The following is a 16,258-nucleotide window of genomic DNA, read 5'->3' as shown; positions in this document are numbered from 1 at the left end:
TTGGGAGGGGGTTTGGGAGAAGGGGGTGGGATTATGGACATTGGGGAGGGTATGTGCTTTGGTGAGTGCTGTGAAGTGTGTAAACCTGGTGATTCACAGACCTGTACCCCGGGGATAAAAACATGTTTATAAAAAATAAAAAATTAAAAAAAAAAAAAAAGAAGAAGAAGCAAAAAGGAAATAAACACCTTTTACCCTAAAAAAAAAAAAAAAGAAAGAAAGAAAAAGAAATTACGTTTAATTCTTCTTGTCTACAGTCATGTAGCTGGTAAGAAATAGAGTAAAGATTTAACCTTAAAATGTCTGATTCTAAAATTCTTAGCAAAAATCATGTATAACACTGATTTAAAACCTAAACATAGCATTTAAGCATCTCTGTGACTTGACCCCAATCTTCCTCTTTAGCTGAGCACACACATACACACTACTTTGTCTAGACAAATAGGACTACCAGCTGTATTTCCATCACACATTTCCATTGTTCTTGTTTTTATTTCCTCTTATTTCACCAGGAATACTCTTCTTTATCTGTGCTGATTAATATCTTACATTTTGGAAGTTCCATGATATAGCCTTGCACAAAGCCCTCTCTGCACACCTGAACTAACTTCCCCACTTCATCAATTTATTCACATACCACTTTATATCTTCCTAAAAATACTGGCCACTTTTTGCCTTGTAGTAATTTATGAATAAAAAAACTGAGACCCAGGTAGCAACGTGTACAAAATTATTTAAGTCATAAATTGATAGATCCAAATTTCCAACAGAGTTCTGATTCCAAAACCTTTGTTCTTTCTGTTATAACACACCTACTTTCATAAAAACCAATATTCTAGTGAAGATTATTAGGATCTAATTCCCCTTTCATATTACTGAAGTGGTTCATGTCTCAGAGTTAGATCAATTTAGGTTCAAATAATGATTGATACTGGTAAGTATCTCATCTAAGTTAATTAAACTTTCCAAGTTTCAGTTTCCTCTTCTGTAAATTCAAAATATGGGTAACATGCTTATAAAAATGTAATGAGATACTGTATAAATATTTTAGCAGATGGCCTGTTACCTACCAGTTGCTCAACAAATGCATTAGTTAGTGCCAATGTTAGTTATTGTGTTTAGATGGTCTGTGGCATAGTCCAGTGCAAATTCATTTTTATGTCAGTATTTCATAGTAGCTATACCTTGACAAGGGACACTGTAGTCAGCCTTATGTGTAATTATATTCATTGCCTTAAGATTGAATTTCGTGACTCTAGTACAAACAGTAAGCAAGATGAGATCCTATTGTTGTTATTCTAAAACTTCAAAGAGTTATTTTCTTAAGTCAGTATATGTAAAGGCTTCCTATTTGTTTGTGCTATGAATTGGCCATTGTGTATAATGCAGAGTCATTTCTTCTGGCTGCACACAGCTGTTGGTTGGCCTATCATTTCCTTAAAAATTATGTTTAAATCATATTTTCCATTAAAAGGAGAATAATAACCTTGAAGGCGTAGACTTGAAAATCACTAATGGAGCTCTGCACAGTAGGAACAATCAAGTAAAATTGAGCAGAACAGCAACTAAAAGTCCATTTGCCCAAACTGATTCAAAACTTGTTTTCACAAATAGGCAAAGCCAGCCATTAGAGCAGCCATGTGGAACATTTTCCTTGTACTGGATGGATGCTGAAAAAAAAATATAGAGAGTATCAATGATATAGTATATTTTTACAGAATGGAATGCATTTATTGGTTTTTTGTGGGGGAATGAATGTGATAAATTCGTGCAAAGTTAAAACTGATTTATTCCTCTAGACTCAACACTTGAAGGGTCCGAGTTCATTTGTGGGGGCAGGCTCCACACCCAGGGAGACAAACCATAAGACACTCATCCACAAATGTGCGAGCATTATTTTGAACAGGCAGTCCCCAGGTACAGTGATCAGAAATGAATGATTTTAAAAAAAGAAAAAGACAAAAATCAGAGTAGTCTGAGAAGTTGAGTGGGAAATTGATTGTAGGAGGATATGAGCAACAGTGTTACAGAGGGCACATTAGGTCCTGACAACTGTAAGATATGACATGAAGAAGTAAAGGAAATGAAGAGTCACTTGTCATTTTCATCTCTCACTTAGGACAGTACCTTGTGACTGATTGAAGAGCTGAATGTCCCTTTGGGAAAGGTTTAGGTAATTTCAGTTAGTGAGTAGAAAGTTCTCAACATTTTTCATCTACTCCCAGCACACAGGTGGGATAAGGTATACTTCTGTTGATAACAAGAACTCTCTATGTTAATGAGAGGTAAGGCAAGGCAAGTTATAGGCAAGGTCCCCCAGTATTCAAAGGGCAGGCAGAATCTGTTGCCCCACTGAACAAGCCTATGTTAAATGTGATATATACTTTCCTCTTCAGTTGAAAACTAAGATTTCTTTCTTACCCGTTATTTATGAAAATGTTTTAAATATGAGTAGATCTGCATGTATTATGAGAAGGGTGGTTGTGAATCTAAGTTTTGACATCCCAGAGCATCATAGCATTCTTAAAGATGAGTTTTAATTGACTTCAGTTAAAAAAAAAATAGCATATCTCCTAGCATTTTCTGGAAAGATGAAGCAATGGGTGTTATAAAATAATGAAAAATCATGAAAATGAATTACTTCGCAGACAACACTGATACTGTTCTTAAGTTTGAGCTAAATGAAGAAGGATATTCCTTGTATTTAATCTTTGATGTGAATGTAGCTAGAAAACTATTAAGAATATAGTTTCACAAGATGGGATCGGGAGAGAGACAAACCATAAGAGACTCTTAATCTCACAAAACAGAGGGTTGTCAGGGGCTGGGGGCAGGTAGGGAGAGGGAGGTGGGGTTATGGACATTGGGGAAGGTATGTGCTATGGTGAGTGCTGTGAAGTGTGTAAACCTGGCGATTCACAGACCTGTACCCTGGGGGCTAATAATACAATATATGTTAATAAAAAAAAATAAAAAATAAAAAAAGTAATAAAAATTTTTTTAAAAAGAATATAGTTTCATAGACAGTAAACAAGTGTTGGAGAGGATGTGGAGAAAGGGGAACCCTCTTACACTGTTGGTGGGAATGCAAGTTGGTGCAACCACTTTGGAGAACAGTGTGGAGATTCCTTAAGAAATTAAAAATAGAGCCACCCTATGACCTGCAATTGCACTGCTGGGTATTTACGCCAAAGATACAGATGTAGTGAAAAGAAGGGCCATCTGTACCCAAATGTTCATAGCAGCAGTGGCCACAGTCGCTAAACTGTGGAAAGAACCAAGATGCCCTTCAACAGACAAATGGATAAAGATGTGGTACATATATACGATGGAGTTTTACACCTCCATCAGAAAGGATGAATACCCAACTTTTGTAGCAACATGGACGGGACTGGAAGAGATTATGCTGAGTGAAATAAGTCAAGCAGAGAGAGTCAATTATCATATGGTTTCACTTACTTATGGAGCATAAGGAATAACACAGAGGACATGGGGAAGTGGAGAAGGAAAATGAGTTGGGGGAAATTGGAGGGGGAGAGGAACCATGAGAAACTGTGGACTTTGAGAAACAAACAGGGTTTGGAGAGGAGGGGGTGCGGGATTGGGAGGGGCCTGATGGTGGGTATTAAGGAGGGCATGTATTGCATGGAGCACTGGGTGTGGTGCATAAACAATGAATTTTGGAACATACCCAAAAAGTAAACTAAAAAAAAATTTAAAAATAAAAAAAAGAATATAATTTCATGGTTATATTGAAATATATACCTGTATAAGTTGAATAGTAATAGTAGTGATGATTACAACAATTACCACATATAATACATATTATGAGTCGAATACTGTTTTAAGTACTTTACATATTAACTTACTTAATATAGCAACCTAATAAAGCAGGTATTATAAATATTATTATCCTCCTTATTTATAGAAGAGTAAACGGAATGAGTGGGAAATCATTTGTCTAAGATCATGCAGCTAATAAGTTGGAGAATCAGCCTTTGAACCTGGGCAGTCTAATTCCAGGGTTTGGGAGAATAGGCGGTAAAAAGATAAATGAGATTAATGTCCATGGTGTGGAAGGAAAGGTAAAGAGGGAAAGAAAAATACAAGAGCAAAGTTGGGGTAAACACAGAATGGGTGGTGAGATCAACTGATTGCCAGAGGTGCTATCCCTTCCCTCCATGGATGTGTTAGCTACAGAGTTCGGAAAAACTGAACTCTTAAAAAAAAAAAAAAAAAGTTTAAGGGATAACTGCTGTATACTAAGCATTCTAAATGTTTACTTTTAACATGCTATGTCTTTTAAAAGAATGAAGTAAGCTATAGCAGTCAGATGTCTTTTTCTCATTAATCCTCAGTCTTGTCGATTCCTGTTTTCTCACTTTTCTAATTATAGTTTCAGTGAAAAACAATAAACCCTAACTTTTTTGCACCTCTGATTTTTTGTTAAGAATGTCAAGTCTTGTTCAAAGTTAGATAACTTGACTTCACACAAGTTCACGTCCCCTTAGCTCTCTTCTCAGTTGAAGGTTATATTTGCTCTATTAGTTTTTCTTACCCTTGCGTAGCTACCTTCAGGTGTAAGAGAAAGCTTTGTCACCTTTCTACTACACTTTTTTCTAAAAGCTCCGTTGAGTTTCCCTCCTGGTTAGCAGGACAGGTAAAATTATAGTCATATAGGTTGCCTCTGCCTACAGTATTTTAAAAAGAAGAGTCATTTTCTCCTCTTCCTTAAAAGAGACTGTGTTCACTATAGGAGAAGTATTACACTTGCTATTTGATTTCTTAAAATTTTAAATTGGTTTATCTGTAACAATCTGACCATCTTAAAGCCTACTTCCTCATTATAGTTTTTTTCTGAAAGCACATCTTGTGTAGCTACTTAAATCAAAAGTCACTTTTTCAAAATAAATTTAACACAGTTATGGTATAGTAGGAGATGGGAAGGTGCTGTCTCTCTAGAGGAGGAAAAATTGATTTAATTCAAACTCCTAATTTTACACTTAGAAATTGTTCAACATTCTCAAATGTCTTCACTGTGCCTTTTCTCTAAGACCTAAATTACTGGGTTCACAACATTAATGGTTCCAAGCATTTCCAGGTTGCTTCAAGAATCATCATATCTCTGAAGGGAAATTGAACTAGTGCCCTCAGATAGCACATGTTTATTAACTTAAGTAACCACTGTAAGCAAAGATAGAATCAGGCAATTTATTGCCAGAATATTTAATGTTCAGCTGATAATGGCTCTCACATAATTGCTTATGTAAAGACAGAGCAATTATTTTTATATGACATAAAAACAAGAATGATGATATTTCAATATGAAGTATTATCAATTCTTAGGCTGAATAATTTTTTTTCCATTCCAAACAACCGATTAAAAAAAAAATTGGGGGATATGAGATTTGATATTTTCGTAATAAATAAAAACACTTCACATGTGTTTAGGCTTCTTCAACAATATGCACTTTCCTTTTTCCCCTGTGCTGGATACTCTTTCTGCACTGAAAGCTGATTTATGCAGGTATTAACTCCACCGGCAGGAAACCGAGCCCTGAAGAGGTAAACGCTCTATCCTATTGGTAGTCAGGTGAGATCTAGAACTCAAAACCACAGAATACCTGTAGCAACATGATGGACCTTTCGGGACCAGGAGACAGAAGTTATTGGGAGAAAAAAAAAAAAATAGAGAACAATTGCATCCCTTTTTAGATAAAGCATATACAATAGAAAGTTTCGGTCACTATAGTAGCTTGCTGTTGCTAATGAATCAAATCTCTTGAAGATGCATAGTAATGCTTATCTATCTAACCAGTCCTCCAGGCTGCTCTGATTCTCCAGCACATGTTTCCATGTGTTGGTTTTTGTGTCTGTTAAACAGCATACTGAAGTCTCTGGAATAACTCTCCTACCTCTGTTTCAGTTCGTGCCGTTCCGGGATTATATTGACAGAAGCGGAAACCACATACTGAGCATGGCCAGATTGGCTAAAGACGTCCTCGCTGAGATCCCGGAGCAGTTCCTCTCCTACATGCGGGCCCGCGGAATCAAGCCATCCCCCGCGCCGCCCCCCTACACCCCGCCTACACACGTGTTACAGACTCAGATATGACCGTGCTCGCAACCGTCCCCGTGAACTACCCATCACGAAGAACTGCTGAGTCAACGCTTTGCTCCTGGTGCTCTGTCGCGAACCAGGGAATGAGATACTCTTCTCGGTTTGATTTCAGCAGTCCTGGTTAATATGCTTTCTTGGATCCAAAATTAATTCTCTTTCTAAACCAAAACTGTAAATATGGTTGTTGCATGAGCAACAGAAAAATTGTTTAAATGCTTGAAGCAAAATATGGATGTCTTCTCTGAATCTATCTTTCTTTCTTTCTTCTTTTTTTTTTTTTTTTTTGGACAGAAACAGCTAATTTCCAATGTATTGTTGGGAAAAGCACAAACTGTTTTTAACTCAAATATTGTCCTCGACTGCTGTGTGTATAGGAAAGCAGTCTCTCTGTATCAATGTTTACACGTTACTACTTTTTAAATTTCAATACTTTTATAACTGTTCTTAAGAATAAGAGTTTTGAATATTGAATCCTCTGTCTTCTAAATTGCAATAGCTATAATCGCAAGAGCAATATCTCTTTGAATGACTGTCTGGACAAATACAATTGCAAATAAGAGAAAGGAGAGATGCTTTCATATTTCTCAGTAAGTGAATGGTCTTACGAGGCCGCATCTGCTTAGTAATGATTCCTCTGCTGTTTGCCTGGTATGGGGGTTTAAGCTTAGCAGATGTGTAGTCTGTAGGAACATGCATTTTTCATGGAGCTTGGGTTCTAAATTTAGACTGCAGTCAGTTTATGTTCTGTAATTCTCAGTAGAAATAATAAAAAGTCAAACATTGTGAACTGTAAAATGCACAGAAAATACTTTGTGCACGAAGTAGCATCTTTATATTATAATGCTATTTAGAGAGACTAAAACCCAGAATATTTAACTGTGAACCATGTAGCAGAAGTTTTAAACTTTTTACTCCATTATACCTTGTCTAGATATTTTAATTCAAAGGGATACTGGCTCTCCTGATTTGGACTTCTTGTTATCACCTTTTCATGTTGCCGTGCGAGGTGCACAGGCTGGAAGATTTTTGTGAAATTCCCAGTTAAATACACAAAACCACGTGACTTAGTGCACAACACATTTGTGAGATAACCTAATCCTACATACTGAACTGCCTGTCCACAATGACTTGTAAAGAGTTTTTGCATGTACATACAGTTTTTACAGAAATTACAGTTTTGTGACGTTGTGTCTAAATTAAAGCATTTCTTTAGAACAAATGGCCTTAAATTCTCACAGAATTCCTGGAAATGATTGTGAATTGCCTTCAAATAATAGAAAAGTGTATTTTCTTTTCCTTTGTGTCAACAATGTAACTGCTTTATAATATTTTTCCTTACTTATATCTTATTTACTACTTGGTTTATTTCTACTGTATGATGTTCTCTTTGTCCAAGTTGACTTAGGGTGACTTTTATAAGCATGAAACTATTTTATTGAAAAGAAAAATATATACACCCACATATCTATAACAGTATCAATGTGATACAATTATGTAATAACAAACTGTCCATTTTTAAGTATGTATTAAAATCTTTAAAAGGATAACTACTTGCTCTATGTTATGTGTGGGTGAAATGGAGTGTGATGATTTCCCTTACTGATCTTAAATATTTCCACCAGTATAGTTAATACCCAACTGATTTTTCTAAAATTTACCTTCAGTATTCAGTCCAAAGAAATAAAAGTGAATGAGGTCGGTATTTTCTTCCCTGTCAAATACTATTTATTTTACTTAGAACTAATTAGAGAAGATGAAGGATGTACACTTTCTTATCTATGTAATAATGTGCCCACTCCTAGTGGGGGCAGATGACTAAGAAATCATCTTTGGTTATAAACCATGCCCTTTGTACGGCAGAGTGGTCATGTGATATCAGAAATGCATGTGATATCAGTTCCTTTTTTTTCCCTAAGATTTCCTCCCTCCATCCCTCCGTTTCTTCTTCCTCCCTCTCTCCCTTCCTTCCTTCCTTCCTTTCTTTCAAGAGCATGGGAGCAGGGAGAGGGCAAAAGAAAAGGGAGAGAAAGAATCTCAAGCAGAGTGTGCACTGAGCACAGAACCCAATGCAGGGCTCAATCCAACAACCTTGTGATCATGACCTGAGCCCAAATCGAGAGTCAGATGCTTAACCGACTGAGCCTCCCAGGTGTTCCGATGTTAGTTCTATATTTTGTTTTAGAAAATACCCAGTCATGTCTTATTTCTGCATAAAGGAAGAAACCAAGTCTGAAGGGATTGAGTGATTTATCCAAGTCTGTGTAACTACAACAGAGCTGGTTATACCACTGCAAAAATAACCACTTGAATTTTTTGAACTGCCATAAGGGGCTTTGTAATGAAAAATCCCAGAAATATTATCCGTAAATGCAAATGCATACCAATAGTTGCTCATACACACTGGGTATGAGGGATATGCAAACATTTGGTAAAGAGAGAAAAGAAAGGTATATATTGGGGCACCTGGGTGGCTCAGTGGGTTAAGCCTCTGCCTTCAGCTCAGGTCATGATCTCAGGGTCCTGGAATCAAGCCCTTTATCAGGCTCTTTGCTCAGCAGGAGCCTGCTCTCCCCCCGCCACCACCACTGCCTGTCTCTGCCTACTTGTGATCTCTCTCTGTCAAAGTAAATAAATAAAATCTTAATTAAAAAAAAAGAAAGGTATAGATTGAGAGAAGAGTGATAGCTCTAAATCATCAACCTTGCTACAGAAAGCAGACTATTACCAAAGGCTCTGGATATTGTGTTCTCTAATCCCATTCCTTTCCTTTCTGATGAGAATCATTTCAATTCCAGGATGAACCCTCAGACTTCTATTCAAGCATCTCCAACACTGTTCTCACCCAGTTATATCAACTCCATTGCTTCCCGAATGAATATTGAAATCATCCAGATTTGTCTCATTACTTTTCCCAACCAAGCTAGATTCATCTGGAGTCTCAGGCATGGTTCCTACTCTTTCCTTCCATCAGGCTGTCTCCTGAGGCCTCCACCTAAAATACTCTGTATCTTCTAGCCCAAGGCCCAACTCTTCTTAACCATGTTTTTTAAAACTTCAGCTAACAGTAATCAGTACCTTCTGTCAATCAAATATGCATTGCATTTTAGCATATCCATTGCCTCATTATTTATATACTATTTTACTTTGGGGCATCTTGACATCTCCCCGACACATAAGACTATGATTTTATGGCACCCAGATAAAGGTAAATTCTAAAAGCTTCCAAGTTTACTGTAATCTGTAACTAGGTTGTGTAACTGCTGCAATCAAAGGACATCAGATGGCTCAATCACTACTTTCAAAATTCTCTCTACGTGTAATATGAGGAGAAAAGAAAAGGTGGATGCAACTTTGAATGGCGGTATGTGTAGGGGAGAGGGCAGCTGGAAGTAGGGGTGGAGGATAGCTGTTTTGTTCAGAATGAGTGAAGATAAGTAGGTGAGCTCATGTACTTTTTTGTTATTATTAGGGTAGCTTATCATCTGCTTAGGACATAAAGAGATTTCTCTCACAAGATGAGATGGCTGTGGTTGTTTCTTAGAGAACCTGTAACTACCAACGATTTTACTGCAGAACATGCTTTTTCCTTTTAGCTTATGTGTGTTTTAACTATTTTCCATCTCTGTGTTACTCGGATCTGTAATTGACACAAAATGGCAAGGCACTTAATAAAAACTCACTTGAAGACGAATTTCTATCATTAGTACAAATCAGATACACTTCCTAATAAAGAAACAGAGCTGACGATCAAATTGATTTCCTTTGAGTGCAAGTGGTATCACTTAATAAAGATCGAAAGGATGGAAATTTACTTGTAAAAAGTTAATACTGTGCAGAGCTTTCCCATCAGTGAGTCACAGATAGCTTACAGGTGCATGCCATGCAGATGGGCTACATGTGTGGGTATACAGCTTAGGATAATTGGGACTCCCAGGCTCCAGCATACTTACTGGCTAACCTCAGGATATTTTATAAATCTTCTTTTTAAAAATAAATATATCTTGACTGAAAAAGACAGAAAAGCTCTGCATTATAGAGATTATTTCTCAAATAAGCTATGAGTGCCCTTATGAGACTCTCAAGTTTACATTTATCATGTACTTTGTTCTACACCGAATTATAGAATTTCCAAGACAACTTTCTTGCCTTATCAATCATCTACTGCATAAGCAGTCTACCGCTCACACAAAGAGTGGGTTCCTAAACCTGTGTGTTATTATATGGCTCACAAAACTTCAAAGCATAAAATTAAAGGGATTCAACATTGTTGGGTTTTTTTTCCCCTTAGAATAAATTCTAGCTGACTCCCCCTCCTCCTGACCATTGCCATGCTCCTCACCCCACCGTCCCACCATACTTCCATTTGCTCTGAAGATCCTAGAAGTCATTGAACAATAGGAAAGCCTTTCATTCATTCCACAAAAGATAGGAAGATAACTGAGATGAAAGACAAGGAAACTTTGAGAATAAACACATCTTTTTTTATAAATGTACTGACCTAATTGTACCAAGATTTTTTTTCTGAAAGGCTTCATCAGATTTTATGATATGATTTTGATGAGGAAAGTCTTGGTATATCATGAACATACAAATGCTGAAAGGGTTTCTTTGAAGATGTGAAAGGGGAAATGAGAGAACCCACAATACAAGCCTGGGCTCTGTTTATCATTATTTCATCGGTGATGATCCTGACAACATTCACAGTTCAGATTTCAAGCTTCACCAACCAGAGTAAGGAGCCACCAAATAGAAATATTTGCCCTATAGATAGTAGAGGAAATGCCCCATAATGAAATCACTTTTCTTTATGTTAATGTGACACTCAACCACTATTTAAAATGTTTGGAAATATTTATTTGTAATAAAAACAACATAATAGCATTATACAGAGATGTCTCCAAACATAATGATTCTGCTAAGATTATTTCTTGATGGCATACTACTTCTGGTTCCTAACAGACTTTCAGAAGTTTTTTTAGAGGAACCATTTTCAAATGTCATAAGGCAGGGTTGTTGCTTATTTAATACTTTATCAAACCACCCCCAATCCCATCATCTGCTGTTACTCTTACTGCCTGGGCCTTGGAGATACTCTGAAGGTCAAAATCTAAGAGAAAGATGACCACTAAGCTCTTACCATGGAAAGAACAAAAGCAAATTGTTCCCAAGATTTGCGCATTTAGTTATTTTTTTAATTAACATATAGTCAATTATTTGTTTTCAGGGGTACAGGTCTGTGAATCATCAGTCTTACAAAATTCACAGCACTCACCATAGCACAGACCCTCCCCAGTGTCCATCCCCCAGCCACTCCATCCCTCCCACCCTCTCCCCTCCAGCAACCCTGTTTGTTCCTGAGATTAAGAGTCTCTTATGCTTTGTTTTTCTCTGGTTTACATCTTCTTTCATTTTTCCCTCCCTTCCCCCATGATCCTCTGTCTTGTTCCTCAAATTCCTCATATCATTGATATCATATAATAATTGTCTTTCTCTGACTTATTCAGCTTAGCATGATACCCTCAAGTTTCATCCACATTGTTGCAAATGGCAAGATTTTGGGGTTTTTGATGGCTGCATTTTATATAAATAAAAAATATATATATTATATATCTATATAGAGATATATAGATATATAGATATATGTATATCTAGAGTTATATATCGATATATAGAGATATATAGAGATCTATATATCTATAATCTATATCTATATATATATATATATCGATATATAGCTATATAGATATATCTATATATCTCACTTCTTCATATCCATTCATCTGTTGATGGAGATCAAGATCAAGGCTCTTTCCATAGTTTGGGTATATAAACATTCGGGTGCACATGCCCTTTTGGATCATTACATTTGTATCTTTAGGGTAAATACCCAGCAGGGCAATTGCTGGGACATAGGGTAGCTCTATTTTCGACTTTTTGAGGAAAACTGTTTTCCAGAGTGGCTGCACCAGCTTGTATTCACACCAACAGTGTAGGAGGGTTCCTTTTTCTCTGCATCGTCACCAACACCTGTCGTTTCCTGAGTGGTTAATTTCAGCCATTCTGACTGGTGTGAGGTGGTATCTCACTGTGGTTTTGATTTGTATTTCCCTGATGCTGAGTGATGTCAAACACTTTTTCATGTGTCTGTTGGCCATTTGGATGTCTTCTTTGCCAAAATGTCTGTTCAGGTCTTCTGCCCATTTTTTGATTGGATCATTCGTTCTTTGGGTGTTGAGTTTGATAAGTTTTTTACAGATTTTGGATTATAACCCTTTATCTGATATGTCATTTGCAAGTATCTTCTCCCATTCTGTCGGTTGTCTTTTAATTTTGTTGACTCTTCCCTTTGCTGTATAAAAGCTTTAATCTTAATGAAGTCCCAATTTGCCCTTGCTTCCCTTGCCTTTGGCAATGTTCCTAGGAAGAATTTGCTGCAACCGAGGTTGAAGAGGTTGCTCCCTGTGTTCTTCTCAAGTTTGGATGGATTCCTGTCTCCATATTGAGGTCCTTCATCCATTTTTGTGTCTGTTTTTGTGTATGGTGTAAGGAAATGGTCCAGTTTCATTCTTCTGCATGTGGCTGTCCAATTTTCCCAACACCATTTGTTGAAGAGATTGTCTTTTTTCCATTGGACATTCTTTCCTGCTTCATCAAAGATTAGTTGACCATAGAGCTGAGGGTCCATTTCTGGGATCTTTATTCTGTCCTATTGCTCTATGTGTCTGTTTTTGTGCCAGTTACCATGATTACAGCTTTATAATAGAGCTTGAAGTCTGGAATTATGATACTAACTTTAGTTTTCTTTTTAAACATTCCTCTGCTATTTGGGTTCTTTTCTGGTTCCATATAAGTTTTAGGATTATTTGTTCCATTTCTTTGAAAAAAGTTGTTGGTATTATAATGGGGATTGCAATAAATGTGTAGATTGCTCTAGGTAGTGTAAACATTTTCACAATATTTGTTCTTCCAATCCATGAGCATGGAACATCTTTCCATTCCTCTGTGTCTTCCTCAATTTCTTTTGTGAGTACTCTATAGTTTTCTGAGTACAGAATCTTTGCCTCTTTAGTTAGATTTATTCCTAGGTATCTTATGGTTTGGGGCACAATTGTAAACGGGATCAGCTCTTTAATTCTTTTTCTTCTGTCTTGTTGGTGGTGTATATAAATGTAACAGATTTCTGTGTATTGATTTTATATACTGACACTTTACTGAATTCTTGTATGAGTTCTAGCAGTTTTAGAGTGAAGTCTTTTGGGTTTTCTACATAAAGTATCATATCATCTGCAAAGAGTGAGAGTTGGACTTCTTCTTTGCTGATTCGGATGCCTCCTTTTATTCTTTTTTTGTCTGATTGCTGAGGATAGGACTTCCAGTCCTATGTTGCACAGTAGTGGTGATAGTGGACATCCTGCCATGTTCCTGACCTTAGGAAAAAAGATCTCAGTTATTCCCATTGAGAATGATATTTGCTGTGGGTTTTTCATAGATGGTTTTTATGATATTGAGGCATATGCCTTTTGCCACTACACTGTGAAGAGTTTTGAACAAGAAAGGATGCTATACTTTGTCAAATGTTCTTTCAACATCTACTGAGAGTATCATATGGTTCTTGTTCTTCTTTTATTAATGTATTATTATCACATTGGCTGATTTCTGGATGTTGAACCAGGTTTCTAGCCCAGGAATAAATCTCACTTTGTTGTGCATAATCCTTTTAGTGTACTGTTGGATCCTATTGGCTAGCATTTTGGTGAGAATTTTTTGCATCCATGTTCATCAGGGATATTGGTCTGTAATTCTCATTTTTGATGGGGTTTGGTCTGGTTTGGGGATCAAGGTAATGCTGACCTCATAAAATGAGTTTGGAAGTTTTCCTTCCATTTCTATTTTTTGGAACAGTTTAAGAAAAATAGAATTAATTCTTTTTTAAATGTTTGGTAGAATTCCCCTGGAAAGCCACCTGGCCTTGGGCTCCTGTTTGTTGGGAGATTTTTTTATTCCTGCTACAATTTCCTTACTATTTATGAGTCTGTTCAGTCTGCTTTCTATTTCTTCCTGGTTCAGTTTTGGTAGTTAATATGTCTCCAGGAATGCATCCATTTCTTCCAGATTGTCAAATTTGCTGGCATATAGTTGCTCATAAGATGTTCTTATAATTGTTTACTATTCTTTGGTGTTGGTTGTGATCTCTCCTCTTTCATTCATGATTTTATTTATTTGGGTCCTTTCTCTTTTCTTTTTGATAAGTCTGGCCAGGGGTTTATCAATCTCATTAATTCTTTCAAAGAACCAGCTTCTAGTTTCTTTGATCTGTTCTATCATTCTTTTGGTTTCTATTTCATTTATTTATGTTCTGAACTTCATGATTTCTCTTCTCATGCTGGGTTTAGGCTTTCTTTGCTATTCTTTCTCCAGCTCCTTTGGATTTAGGGTTAGGTTGTGTATTCGAGACTTTGCTTGTTTCTTAGGAAAGGCTTGTATTGTTATATACTTTCCTCTCAGGACCAACTTTGCTGCATCCCAAAGATTTTGAACAGTTGTGTTTTCATTTTCATTTGTTTCCATGAATTTTTAAAATTCTTCTTTAATTTCCTGGTTGACCCATTCATTCTTAAGTAAAATGGTCTTTAGCCTCCATGTATTTGAGTTCTTTCCATCTTTCCTCTTGTGGTTGAGTTCTGGTTTCAAAGCATTGTGGTCTAAAAATATGCAAGGAATGATCCCAGTCTTTTGGTATTGGCCAAGACCCGATTTGTGACCCAGAATGTGATCTATTCTGGAGAATGTTCCATGTGCTCTAGAAAAGAATGTGCATTGTGTTGTTTTGGGATAGAATATTCTGAATATATCTGTGGTGGCCATCTGTTCCAGTGTGTCACTAAAAAGCTTTATTCCTTGTTTATCTTTTCCTTAGATGATCTGTCCATTTCAGTGAGGAGGGTATTAATGTCTCCTATTATTATTGTATTATTGTTGATGTGTTTCTTTGATGTTGTTTTCAATTGGTTTATATTGTTGTCTGCTCCCATATTAGGGACAAGATATTTAAAATTGTTAGATCTTCTTTTTGGACAGACCCTTTAAGTATGATATAGTATCTTTCCTCATCTCTTATTGTAGTCTATGGCTTAAAATCTAATTTTTCTCATATAAGGATTGGCACCACAGCTTCCTATTGATCTCCAATAGCACAGTAAATTATTTTCCACCCCCTCACTTTAAATTTTGACATGTCTTTTGGTCTAAAATGAGTTTCTTCCAGACAGCATATCAATGAGTCTTTTTTTTCTTTTTAATCCATTCTGATATACTTTGTCTTTTCAATGGGGCATTTGGCCCATTTACATTCACATATTCAAAGATATGAATTTAGTGCCATTGTATTGACTGTAAGGAGACTGTTACTGTACATTTTCTCTTTTCCTTTGTGGTCTGTTACTTTTTGGCTCTCTCTTCACTTAGAGGACCCATTTTAATATTTCCTGTAGGGCTGGTTTGTTGTTTGCAAATTCTTTTAGTTTTTGTTTGTCCTGGTAACTTTTTATCTGTCCTTCAATTTTCAATGACAGCCTAGCTGGATATAATATTCTTGGCTGCATATTTTTCTCATTTAGTGCTCTGAATATACCATGCTAGTCCTTTCTGGCCTGCCAGGTCTCTGTGGATAGATCTGCTACCATTCTAATATTTCTAATATTTTTAAGTTACAGAACTCTTGTCTAGAACTGCTTTCAGGCTTTTCTCTTTGTCTCTAAGACTTGTAAGTTTTACTATTATATGATGGGGTGCTGACTTATTTTTATTGATTTTGAGGGGGATTTTCTGTGTCTCCTGGACTTTGAGGCTTGGTTCCTTCCCCAAATTAGGGAAGTTCTCTGCTATAATTTGCTCCAATATACCTTCCACCCCCCTCTCTCTCTTCTTCTTCTGGGATCCCAATTATTCTAATATTGTTTTGTCTTATCTCTTTAATTCTCCCCTCATGATCCAGTGATTATTTATCTCTCTTTTTCTCGGCTTCTTTATTCTCCATCATTTGGTCTTCTATATCACTAATTCTCTCTTTTGCCTCATTCATCCTAGCAGTAAGAGCCTCCATTTTTTATTGCATCTCATTAACAGTTTTTTTTTTTA

General features: G+C 36.5%; 1 protein-coding gene across 1 annotated transcript in view; it reads left to right on the top strand.

Annotated features, from left to right (window-relative positions):
• CPNE8 (copine 8) overlaps positions 1-7,668 on the top strand; it is a 216,630-nt gene extending 208,962 nt beyond the window's left edge. Inside the window, exon 17 of the mRNA XM_059404497.1 lies at positions 5,845-7,668. Within this exon, the coding sequence (XP_059260480.1) occupies positions 5,845-6,115 (271 nt within the window). The 3' untranslated portion in view covers positions 6,116-7,668. The remainder of the gene's footprint in view (positions 1-5,844) is intronic.
• The last annotated feature ends 8,590 nt before the right edge of the window (positions 7,669-16,258 follow it).

Source organism: Mustela nigripes, chromosome 6 (assembly GCF_022355385.1).
Source record: "Mustela nigripes isolate SB6536 chromosome 6, MUSNIG.SB6536, whole genome shotgun sequence".
Classification (NCBI taxonomy): domain Eukaryota; kingdom Metazoa; phylum Chordata; class Mammalia; order Carnivora; family Mustelidae; genus Mustela; species Mustela nigripes.
The sequence above is the reverse complement of the archived record's forward strand: the minus strand, read 5'-3'. Positions and strand labels throughout refer to the sequence as shown.